We start from the raw sequence: 12,644 nt of genomic DNA, 5'->3' as shown, positions 1-12,644 counted from the left end.
GAATGCAGACACAGCTGTGAAACTAATAAACTCAGCAGGGAAACTATAGTTGTGTGTTAAGTTAGTTATTTTCAAAATCCATGGGTGTAGAAAGTAGATGTGTAAAACACATTTAAGTGATTTCTTTTAATCATGTATTATTGGTCATACAGGATTGCATGATGTTGTGTAGCAGGTCAAGAGGAATATAGATAGGACTAAAATATAAGAGCAGGTTAATATTTGGTTGTAATTTCTGGATAACTAAATTTAAAAATGTATCTGCATAAAATACGCCCATGCCTGCCTCTGTCTACAGGACTTATTTGAAAATGGCAATGAATGGTGGTTATAACAAATAGGGGTCAAAATGTTACCCATATGATATGGAATACATTTCTACCATATTCATAAAGGTAAATGAAAACATTCAACATTATTCTTTGCTGGCAAGTGGCAATGCTGGCCCATTACAAATTTTATTTTTTAATTTTTCAAAATACAAAATGTTATTCTGATGCCTTAATTTACATAATACTTATTTTGTAATATGTATTAAAATGCACCTTTGGTTTACTGTTACTAATCACAGAATATAACCAAAGTTCAGTTACAATGTCTTTGTTTCTTTGCAGAACATAAAACCTTGATTAAAAATAAACAGTTTGGTTGTTTTATCTCCTTATTTTTTAAGCAATTAACAGTAAAAGGAGTTCTTAGGGTGTTAGTTCACATATGTATGATTTATTGTCTACAAGAAATATAACTCAACCTATCTTTTAGGCCATTAGCAATTTGCACTTACATAACAATTATACTGGCATGTTACAAGATAGTAATTGGTTACTGGCTTCTTTGAACTTTAATAGCCCTATAAAGCTGATGGACATGGCTTAGAATCTACAATAGGTTCACAGCGGTCCACCATTGCTCTGACCTCTCCTATCTGAATGCCGTCATAAATACCACTGATGGAGGTCCATTGGGTCTCTCCATTGGCATATGTTCGGCTGAGCCTTGCTTTAAACGGGATGTCAGCAGTCATCTTTCGTCCCTCCATGCGTGCAGTGCAAGAGTGATTGGGTGGCACTGTTAGTTCAACTGACAATTCATGACTTAAAGCTTCTACTAGGGTAGTGCCATGGTTAAGCTGCAAGGACTTCTCTGCAGTGAATTCCACTCCACTACTGCCAATCATAGGGACCTCGGCAGTGATGCCTGCTGTAACACCAAGCATAGTGGTACGGCCAATGTTCCAGGTGTTCTCCACCTCCGTGGTCTTGGAGAAGGTTACAGTCTTGGTTATTGTCTGGCAGTCATTATTGGTAACACTGGAGATCCTCATGGTCTCTGGTGGGTAGTGGAAGAGCTCAACTTCATTAATATCATACTTAACATGGGAGATGTGTTGGCTATAGACATCACGGTTGATGGCCAAGACTTCATAGTACTTGTACCAGTACTCATCACCTTCCCATGGCAGGAAGAAGGCTGCAAACTTAGGTACAACCTTACCAAGCCCATACTTGTTCTTACCAACAAAAGTGCCAACACCTCCACAGGTCCTAATGGCATTCTCTGGCACAGATCCAAATGAACCTTCCTTCCACTCCACAATCTCAAAATTGTCTACATTGACTAAAACTTCAAACGTACGGGCATGATATTCTTTATCACCATAGGGGTAGTTGCAGTATGGACCTTTGCTGGAGTGTAAAAACCTGCTTCACATTTGTATTTACAGACGTAATTAGAACGCTTTGAATACCCATTATAGATGCCAACTGCACCTTGGGGAAGAGAACCATCCCACTTGATCCAGTTTAGATTGACATTATCACCAAATAGATTTGAATTGCTCAATGGTTCTCTACTTCTGCTTCTTCTTCTTCTTCTTCTTGGTTCCACAAGCTCTGGAGGTGTAAGTGGGCCAGCAACTGGATCAATGTTTATAAGAGGTGGGATTTTACCCTCTAGGAGTGGGTTCAAAAGAGGTGCTGTAAAGAAAAGAGAGAGAGAGAGAAAGAGAGAGAGAGAGAGAGAGAGAGAGAGAGAGAGAGAGAGAGAGAGAGAGAAAGAGAAAGAGAGAGAGAGAGATTAGTAATATTGATGGCATATAATAAATCCTATATCTACAATCTCAGTGATGTTTTCTTCACAGATTAGCAGAATACTTATCAAAATATCAAAACAATTTACAGTGAAGAATTTGGAAACTCAACAAAACAAAAACTAAATATATCTATAATGGTAAATGTAAAATATATGAGCAATATAAACATGTACAGTAATTTGAACACATTAATATAAATGAAAGCACATTTTACCTTTTTTAGTATGTATACTTTTCTCTACTATCTCTTTTAGGTTGATGACCGGTTCTGTAGCATATGCACAGAAAGCCACCAGCTGAAAAAGGGTGATGACAGCAAACAGCTTCATCTATAAAGAATTTATGATTAGTGGTTTTCCAAGCTTAACAGCATGCAGTATTTTATTCATCATTGCTTTGTATTAACTTACCATAATCTGTTATTGGTGTGAATTACTAGGTATCATTTGTTAACTGACAGTTTTGTAATCAGGGTTTAAATCAATCTTTTCACAAGCATTTCTTCTGAATAGTATTCTTTATTTGCATTGTTCTTGTACTTGCTTTCATTACTTATACATTACATTGGATACTACAACTGTCAAATAAATTATTGTATTTTATATGTATTGCTTTCAGGGATATTTTAGATGGCAATTGTTCTGATGTCTACAATTAAAAATCTAGTATAAGATTCTTGATGACTAATGCCATTACATTTCAATAATACATATTTAATTCTACATGCAAGAAGTGCACATACCTTCACGGTCTGTCCCCTGTGTTCAGATCATCCCAGAGGTTCAGTCTTATGTACTGTAACTCTTTTATGGACTCCTAAGTCATAAATTTCAAATCTCCTGTTGAACTATCAAGTTATCATTTCTCTGATCTCAGCATGCCGGCGAGTGAGAAGCCAAACAAATATAAACTATTATATCAACACTAAAATGTTTCATTTCAAGATGCAGTATATGTTGTGTTGATTAATATGGCAACATACTGTATATATCTATACATGAAAATCTAAACAGGTATTTTGGTTAACAAAGTGAAATAGGAGCTACTTTTACTTCCACAACGTAAGTGCCATACTAGCAGCACTTTAACTCATGCTGTCAATTTACAGTATTTATTTTACTTTATTTTAATGCAGGTAGACTGGCCATTTGAAAGGGTTTCATGTTGTATAGCTCACTTTATTTTGTGAGCCAAGACACAGTTCACCTCTGAACAAGCACCGTCAATGCTTCGCTTCAACACTCCAGTGCAGCTTGAAACTTAATTAACTGCACCTTCACAGAAAAACTCAAGCTGCTTTTACAAACACTGATTCCATCATATTCACAACACTCAGGTCTCATTAGTGCGGTGGTCAAATCACTGTCATGTCTCCACACTTACTCCACTAATATCTCCTCAACTACCATAAAATACTACCAATACCAAGTCTTGGCCGTCACACAATGACCAGTTACAACTGTGAAGGTGCTGCAAAGCTGTCAGTGTTTTAACAAATTTAATTGATACTTTATGAGAGGATTCAGCATCATATCATTCTGGTTCAGTGCGTTGCAGTGGATGCCAGAATCTGGACAAGTCTTCTTCAAGCTCAAGGAAGCATGTAGGTCAGCTCCTATAAAAAAATCACCCCGATCAAAGATCTTCAATGCGGAGATAAATGCTTCAGAATCAGTTGTGATCTTAAAACAATTCAGATACTAAACTTATTTGAGTTTCTCTTAGCATTCTTTTCTTCTTGAGGAAACTGACCACCACCACCACCAAGCAGAACCAATGATAAATTAAAATAAATGGAAACTCTGGTTGGAGGGGGTCTAATACCCAGTAATAGACTTGCATAGTTCATGTTGATTGTTGGAAATCATTGCCTGCACCTTAACCTCGTTTCTAGATCATGTCTTTGTTTTTGTTGCCATGTTTAATAATGCCTGGTATGCCTACACTCATGTCTGTGTCTGCCAACATGACATTGATAAGTATATGTTTATTAGATAAGGATAAATATTGGGTTGTTAATGTATTACAAAACAAGTGTCTTTATAGGGCTTATATTTTATGGGGCAGATTGTTTACAGGACAGTTTACAAGATCAAGGTCATTTGTGACATTGTGCTACAGAACATATATCTATCTTGAAAATGTATGAACTACTGTAATTACATATTTTTTAGGTTCTTTGTAGTTTTTCCAGGGTGTGAGATTATGCCTGTGATTTGAAATTCATTTCAGTACCAATTATCAGATTTAGGGTTTGGTTTTCTGATCATTCCTGTTAATCTTCTATTTTAATTGTTAAGTCACAGGGCGATTTAATTTTCGATTAATGATGATCAGTGTTTCTTAAAGAAAACAAGGTAAACAAACTGTGATGTGGCACACACAGTTCAAGTTAAATAAAGACAATACAGTTTGGCAAGTTCATTAAAGGACAAAGGAAATGCTGCAGAGGGAGAGAGGGGTGTTTGTTGGAACAGTAGCCAACAATTTAGTTATTTCCTTTTGTGTTTTGTTGTGTTGAGTTGTACTTTGAATAGTTTTTTTTATTTGTTTATTTTTTGGTACATTTTGATTTTTCAATGGAAATTTTGCTTTGGCTTCTTTCACACCTGTCTGAGAATGGTGGCTCACATAAATAAAAAGATTATAGAGTTTTCATAAATATTATATACTCTATTAACACTGTTAATACAATTGTTTATCTTGAACAAAAATCTTACACACTGTAGCCTTAATAAAAGAGGTATATAAATGAGAATGAACTGCTTGAGATGATTGAGATGCTGTAGAGTCTTGTAGTTTCTTCACATTCTGGAGATTTTAAGGTTTGTAAATTTTAGAGGAGACTTGTGGTAGCAAAGATATTTTGCACTAAAAGTAACCTCATAACTGCAAACATCCTAAATGCATTGTTCTTTCTCAAGAAAGCAATATATGTCTCTTTGTGTCCGAGAACAGCAGGGGGCATTAAGAGATACAAAATACTGTTAAATAAATCCACAAAATTTGTGTCTGATATGAAATTGTTCAACATTTAGATTCTGATGTTTAAGTCCTTTAAGTGGTAGGTGCTGTGTTTCAAAGAAAATTAAATCAATTATTATTATGGCTAGACTGTCAAAGTAGAGTTTAATTTAATCACTCTTGTCCAAATATACAGATGAAGTACTGCAGTAAATGCACACAAAAAATATTAGATATAGACTTGGTGGGGTGAGTAAAATAGAAATAGAAATGGAGATCCAAATCTTTGACATTTCTAAGTTCTGGCACACTGTACTGAAAATCCAGAATAAACTGCCAAGATTTATACAAAAAAGCCAGGTGGTGGGCAACATAGAAGTTGTCATCTCTACCCTGCAATACATGCATGAGTGTTTTATCCACTTTGGACTTGCCACACTTTGATTTTAATAAATAAAATATGCTATTCCACTTTTGCAGTTCTCTCTTCTTGCTGAGATAAAATGCTGTAGCACATTTTCCTTCATGTGGAATAATGGCACAGGTATACTCAGTATCTGTCTGCTGCCTTTGTCCTCCGATTTTGAAGTAACTTTATGTCACTGAGATGTAGGCCAGTGCACCAACTAACCATCACCTAATTCAGGCTAGCACTTTCAAATGAATTCAACAAAAGGGTGTCATATGAAATTGAATATGAAATATGATTGTAGATATTGCAATTTAACTAAAGCTTTTTTCTGATATTCTTCAACATTTATACACATAGCCTTACAATACAAAATCTATTAACAGGAAGATCTAGCATAAATTAATTTAACACAGGGTGAATCTTCCAACCCGTAAATCTGATTCTTGAATATAAATGTCGAATGACAATAATATCACCAGGAAAAAAGTTTTTTGTAATTCATAGAGGATTCTAATCACATTTTGCTGTCCATGAATACACATTGCATCATACCATCCTATGAATTACTGTGTCAAAACAGTATGAAAATATATGCTAATATTATGTTAATATTCATTTTAAAATGATGAATGTTGACCCTTTCAAAATAGACACATACAAATAAATGATCAGGTTATCAGGTCTAAGAAATGAGATTGACTTATTTGGGATTAAGTGTTTATTCCAACTGCAAACTTTCTTTTAAACCACTGTTCCTTATACAGAATAGAGAGGACACTGCCTTGTACTTCATCAAATATGCATGGCCTTTAGTCTTCAACACTTTTGCATGGCAAGGCTGTGAGAATACCTGTCTCCCCACATTCATGTAAGAGTACAGTGCACATAATTCAGTTTGCTGAAACATATCAACTTATGCCAAAACTTTCGAGTTGTAGCTAAGACCAATATAAGCAAGACCAAGGCTCTTCTCACCATTTACATTATCATCAAACCATTACGTAAGCCACCAGGACACATAGTAATGAAGGTAATGAAGTAAATTTTGATGAGTATTTAAATCATATGACATCAAAAATCGTTTCATACGCATGCTACCATAACCGCTCTCTCTCTCTCTCTCTCTCTCTCTCTCTCTCTCTCTCTCTCTCTCTCTCTCTCTCTCACTCACACACACACACACACACACACACACACACACACACACACACACACACACACACACACACACACACACACACACACACATGCACACTCTCACAATATGTTAAAGTCTCACACGTTATCATAATAATGCTGAGTCAACCAGTGTCCAATCCACATCTAGATCATTATTCACACTGAGCTTGTTTCATAAAAATTTTATATTTTATGTTGTTGTGCAACCTGAATTTCTTTCAGTTTTACTCTTAAAGTAAATGCTTTATTGCTTTTAGAAACATAAAAGTACTGTAGTCAAAAAAGCAGTCAAACAGGCAGAGTGAGTCTTTTTCTCTCCAAAACATTCTTCTCCACAGACCCCAATTTCTTGGCTGCACATGCATGTGTATTGCCCTCAGCTCATTTATGTAAATTTAATTAGACAAACTTCTAATGACAGGCAAAGAAGACCCAACACTGAGCTAAAGGAAACCCCTTTAGTTAATTTTTTTAATAATTAAAAAAATGCTGCAGAAAGAGTTATTTCCCCAGGAACCATTAGCAATGAAAGAATGGAGATTGTTTTGGCCTCCACAACATTATACAATCTTTAACAATTTTCATGTGCCTGTTAACACTGAAATAAACAAGTTTTACTAAAATTGTTGTTTTATAGTTCAGTTTGCTTCTGATATGAAACAACAAATCTATGCACATATATTTGATATCTTTATATACTGCTTAAAGGCAATTGTTTATAACATGTACTGTAAGTCAAAGTGAATTAATAATATTAGGAGGAAAGAAAACTGAACAAGGATATACCATGTATGCACGATAACAGCATTTGGTGTCTCTGGCCTCAGTTTTACCAGCTGCTTCTGAGCTTAAGTGGCTCCTCCAGGGATTCAGAAAACTGTGCTTGAAAGAAGATGCAAGTGAAATGGGAAAGAGTGGGGAAGATGACCACTCCATACCCAGCAACTTCTTGCATGAATATTTCACAGCCTTGTCTGTACAATGCACTGGAATCTCTGCTTCCTTTAATATTTGCAAGTTTAATAATTCATGTAATAAAAATCTGGTCAACCTGCTACTAGGGGCAAAAACAAGAAAGAAGAGTGTATCTCTATATTAATGCAAGTTTTATCACGTCAATTAAAGGAGAGGTTTGGTGCAATGCTTCATTTTATTGCAAATACCATATATGTACGATGTAGATATTAAAGTTCGCAATTGTGTTGCCTTTTCATTTATTATTGGCTACTTGTGAATGACATTATGAATCATACAGTACCTACATTTACAATGGCTCACGGAAATGACTTGTAAGCCAACTTACTCTGATTCAGAATAACATTTAAAACCAATTCATTCCAACCCAGATTGATTGGGGCACGTGGGTGCCTGATCCATGTAGACACTCTTTTCTGCGCCTGTGTGCGTCGGAGGAGCGCGTGCCGCCGCTCGCGCTTATGGAGTCACCAAAGCGTCTGTGGACTGTGAGGGAGATGCTAAGCTAATTGTTAGAAAGCCGCATTTACCTCAGGACATCGAGCTGCCTGTCGCCATGCTGCTCGTCTACAATACCACATTTAGAAGAAACATTTTCTTCAAAGCAAGCGGTATAGTAGATGTACTGAAGTAGAATGTTCCTCATATAGTAAAATTCCTGGGGAGAATAAAGAGCTAATTTACTAGGAAGAACAGGTAACATTTCAGGTTTTTTCAGGTGTCCCATTACATGGAAATGTTTTTTTTTCTATAGAGTGGACTGAATATAATGACTTGGTGAGTCGAAAATAGAAATTGGTGAGACTCAGACATGAGAAGGGCGGACAGTCACAGTGACACTGGATATCACACATCATCACTCAGGAGTTTCTGAACGGTAATAACCTTTTCTTATTCTCTCTGTCCTTACTATAAATGAGTAGGTTAAAAAATGATTCTCAGTAGGATATGAATATATTGTTTCAAAACCATTCTAAATAATTTAGGGTACTTAACTGGACCTTAATTTGACATAGGACCAATATTATAAAAGCAAATTATCTGCACATCATTCATCATTTATTTATTTATTTATTTATTTATTTATTTATTAATGGGGGAGGTTAAAATACATACATACATACATACATACATACATACATACATACATACATACATACATACATACATACATACATACATATATTATTTGGATTGGTTACACATACTAAAGGTACAAAAAGACCCCTTAATTTTAAAATTGATTGCTATGCTTGTATGATTTGCTAATGTGATCATTGTAATCAGCTACATCTAAAAGAAGGGTCTTGGGTCTTGATAATATTTGATATTAACCAGAAAATCCTGAAAGGTAATGCATCTGATTAGAGTTAATAAACTAATTCCACTTAAGGTCTTTTTTGTGATGGAAAATTTTGTGAGAGTTCTAATTATAATGGGCTGTGATATGCCTTTTTAAACATGGATGTGACTGTAAAGTGTATGAAACAGACATATGAAATGCTTATGCTATATCTCACTTATGCTTAATTTATGCTTTATTTGTTTTTATTACATTTTGTGACAGATATGTTAGATTTCTTATTGTGCCTGCAATATGTTGTCTTTTCTAAAAATATTAGAAATTATGATTATGTTCTGGAGTTTATTAGATTTTATAAGAGTTTATTACTAATTTGCATACTAAAGTATTTAATGAAACTATGGACCTAATCACCTGGTTCTTAATTTGTTTAGTGGCTTAAATCAGTGGGGACTTATGCTTTCTGGTGTTTTATCTACAACCTAATAATGAAGCAAAGTTTTCATTAAGATGTCAATCTGACTAAAACTTATGTCAATAGAAAAGTATGGTCTTTTCATATGTCTGGTATAGGCTACTATTTTAAATGTACTTTTTTAAATGAGGGCCAGAGTTAGAAAAATATGCTTGTAAAACCCTGTGTATGAGGGAAGTAAGGACACTGGAGGCAGGCAGTTGATACAGAGAGTGTTGCTGTTTTTATTGGTGTTTATTTTTATTCATTATTGGTTTTCATACTTTGATTCTCAAACAAACGAAAAAAATATATATATCAGCGAACAATACAGCAGGTCAATAAGTGATTAAAATGTGGCTGAGACCCCAAACAAATTGAACAGTAGGGGGACAATTTGGTGCCTGAGTTCAATAATGCTCTTGTAGCTGAATGGCCACATCTTCATAGCTACATTTCATAATCTTGTTAAAGCTAGCAGACAAAATAGTATTTTTTAAGTAGTAGTTGTTCTTGAAATGACAGTATGAAATAGGCCCTCATATACGCATTCAGGGAAACAAATGTTCACACATGCACACTCCAAAAAAATCCAAGACATTTTTGTGGAAATTCTTACATCTTCTTTCATAAATATGCAGGTTGTTGATGGAGAAGATTACGAATGACAGCCGGAACAGTGGTCATCACAGGTGGAATCATAGCTGCTGTCATCTTGTTGACTATTGTTACAGTGCTGTGTTGCTGTAGGCTGCAGGTAAACATTTTTTCATGAACAATTTCCCACTGTTAATACTCTTCAGTACTGTCTGAGACTAATTATTTATAGTATTTCCTGTAATTGATTAATGGTATCATACATACTTAAAATGTGTCATGAACATGTTACTCATTAGAGCGGAAACAATTACCAGAAGCTGTGAACAAGTCAGGTTCGACTGCAATCACTAGCATTTTCATTTAGCCAGTAATTTTATTTTTTTTAGTTAATTACCCAATAACACTATCAGGAATGCTGGCATAATAAACTTAACAAGTAAAACCTAACAAATAACTTAACAATGTAACAAAGCTTATTACAAAATGTAAATAAAATTATATCTTCATATAGACCTATTAAATAGAAGAAAATACTTAAACACTTCTTGTTACTGCTGCAGACACCATGTTTACTGACAGACATCTGAATTGTGATAGCAATTGTGATAGCATCTGTCATCAGTCATTCCAAGTTTACAATTCACTACTGTGTGTAGGTATTTTTCCATTTAATATAGTAGCCTGGTATTTGGATGTATATTTTATGGCTATGTAACATTGTTTCAGCAAAAAATATTTATGGTTTCTTTCTGCTGACTTAAATTTGGGAACAGATAGAAATATATATTGTATTTATACATATTTATTATTCAGAATCTTTTTTAATCTCTCTTCCCTTTTTAAAACCCACTTACACAACCAAACCTCTTGACCATATCACTCTGCTAGTATTACTGTTGTAAGAGTGATGGGTCTAAGGTGGAGGAGGAGGAGGAGGAAGAGGAGGAGGAGCCTGACTTTGCCAAATCCCTGCCCAGTTCAGCACATCAGTCAAACTCTCTAATTCCTCCGCATTCTTTGCGACCACCAAGCCCTCCGAATCCTCCACATGTTCTGACTTCACCAAGCCCACTGAGGATTATATCTCTTCCAGAACAATCATTGTCTGAGCAGCTTCTCACAACCGCAGAGCTTTACAAGCCCAATGGGCCGGCAATCTGCAGACGCTATAGCCCTGCTCTATCCCCTGCGCCAATACGCTCCTACATGTTCTGCCCCTCATGCTCTGGACTACTGCCCTTCAACCTACCCCCACAGCAGGAAGTAAGGAATGGAGGAGGAAGGATCAGCTACAGGAGCTTAGAGCAGCAAGAGGTCGACCTTCCTCCAGACATATCAGGCTTTAACCAGCTTAACCTCATACGTTCTATAACACTGAGGAAGATGGTCACACACCAGAGCATCAGTACTGAAGTGTAACTCTTATGAAGACCTGTGTTGAGACTTAATTTCCTAAAGCAGGGTCACAGTGCTTTTGACATGGAAAGGATATAAAGATTTACATTGAGTATTGAACTATAGAAGTGTGTTGGAGAATAATTAACAATATAACCATTGATAGTTTAAAATGACTTTGTGTTAATAGGCAACAACAAAGAAGAATATGATTAGGAACATAAGCTATGCTATTGATATCTGTACATGCATTTATGTGGGGAAAAATGGAATTGGGAAAAATGTTTTTTATGGAATTGTATATTCTATAAAATAATATAAAGTAGTTATAAGTTTATCAATAATAATTTTAGGAAATGTTTTTAGCTACAATTAGTGACCAAAAGCATTTAGAAATTTGTAAAATAATAGTAATAGTAATAATTATAACTACTATCAAATTGTACCATGTGCTAGAAAGATTGATTGCTTTCTTTCTCACAGCAGATGCATTTGTGCCAGTAGTAATAGTTTTATTTTTGCTCTATAGTAAAATGCCATATCGAAGCATACCAAAGTGACAGACAAAAAAGTCCACAAATGAATCACTGTTAAATTTAAAGCAAAGCAGTGCCCCAATAACAATTACAAATCAGATGGTCAGTTTATTCTCTAAGGCTTATAAGCATATAAATGAGTGGAGACATGTGGAATCGGAAAGGATAGAGACACAGGCTGCTTGTCAAAGCACAGGTAATATTTATTTTCATTAATTTTATTTTTTATAATATAGAATTACATGCACTAGTGTAGTGGTCAAAAAATAAAAGGATAATTTGTAACATTTTGATTTAAAAAATATATAAGTTCACTAATATTGTTACACTTTTCTTAATGTTTTCCTTTTTTCACCTTATGGACGCAGGTAAATATATTAACCACAATGATCAGAATGAGAGATTACACATTCCTGTCAGGTAATTTTAATGAACAAGTATTTGGAAGATTTTTCCATCGTTGATCAGCAAATCAAGCATCAGTGTATGTTGCATGTAGACCAGCAGATGGCGTAAGTTATTTCACTCAGATAACTGTTCACCACTTTGGCAAAAGTGAAAAATGTTGGAATGGCAGTAGACATCATATTACAATCTGTCACATTGAGGGTAGAATGGTCTGAATGTTGTTACACTTACTGAGTAACTGCAGTGGTTATTTTAAATCGGCCAAGACAGTTATTTCAATATCTGTCAAAAGTTATTGTGTTTTATTCAAGCTTTTAAAAGTAAGA

General features: G+C 35.0%; 1 protein-coding gene and 1 pseudogene across 2 annotated transcripts; one reads left to right on the top strand and one right to left on the bottom strand.

The window, feature by feature from the left end:
* Window positions 1-418: 418 nt before the first annotated feature.
* Window positions 419-2,955, bottom strand: LOC113637608 (annotated as a pseudogene).
* A 5,069-nt stretch (window positions 2,956-8,024) lies between these two features.
* On the top strand, window positions 8,025-12,517 carry LOC113637583 (protein FAM163B). Of its 2 annotated transcripts, XM_047817983.1 has the most exons (5): window positions 8,025-8,233; window positions 8,377-8,499; window positions 10,021-10,136; window positions 10,540-10,631; window positions 10,868-12,517. In XM_047817983.1, exons 4-5 carry the CDS (start codon window positions 10,545-10,547, stop codon window positions 11,396-11,398), a joined length of 618 nt encoding a protein of 205 aa, XP_047673939.1. In that variant the 5' UTR covers window positions 8,025-8,233; window positions 8,377-8,499; window positions 10,021-10,136; window positions 10,540-10,544; the 3' UTR covers window positions 11,399-12,517. The 2 variants fall into 2 exon arrangements, with proteins under 2 accessions (XP_047673939.1, XP_026994098.2); XM_027138297.2 differs by lacking the exon at window positions 10,540-10,631 and having other exon boundaries at window positions 8,026-8,233.
* Window positions 12,518-12,644: the final 127 nt, after the last annotated feature.

Source organism: Tachysurus fulvidraco, chromosome 9 (genome assembly GCF_022655615.1).
Source record: "Tachysurus fulvidraco isolate hzauxx_2018 chromosome 9, HZAU_PFXX_2.0, whole genome shotgun sequence".
In the NCBI taxonomy this organism is placed as follows: domain Eukaryota; kingdom Metazoa; phylum Chordata; class Actinopteri; order Siluriformes; family Bagridae; genus Tachysurus; species Tachysurus fulvidraco.
Note: the sequence above shows the minus strand (reverse complement) of the source record. Positions and strands in the feature narration are given on the sequence as shown.

Coding starts and splice junctions, on each gene's coding strand:
- LOC113637583 (XM_027138297.2), top strand. CDS start 10,044: ATGACAGCCGGAACAGTGGTCATCACAGGTGGAATCATAGCTGCTGTC. Junction 10,137..10,867: donor TGTGTTGCTGTAGGCTGCAG/GTAAACATTTTT, acceptor TCACTCTGCTAG/TATTACTGTTGTAAGAGTGA.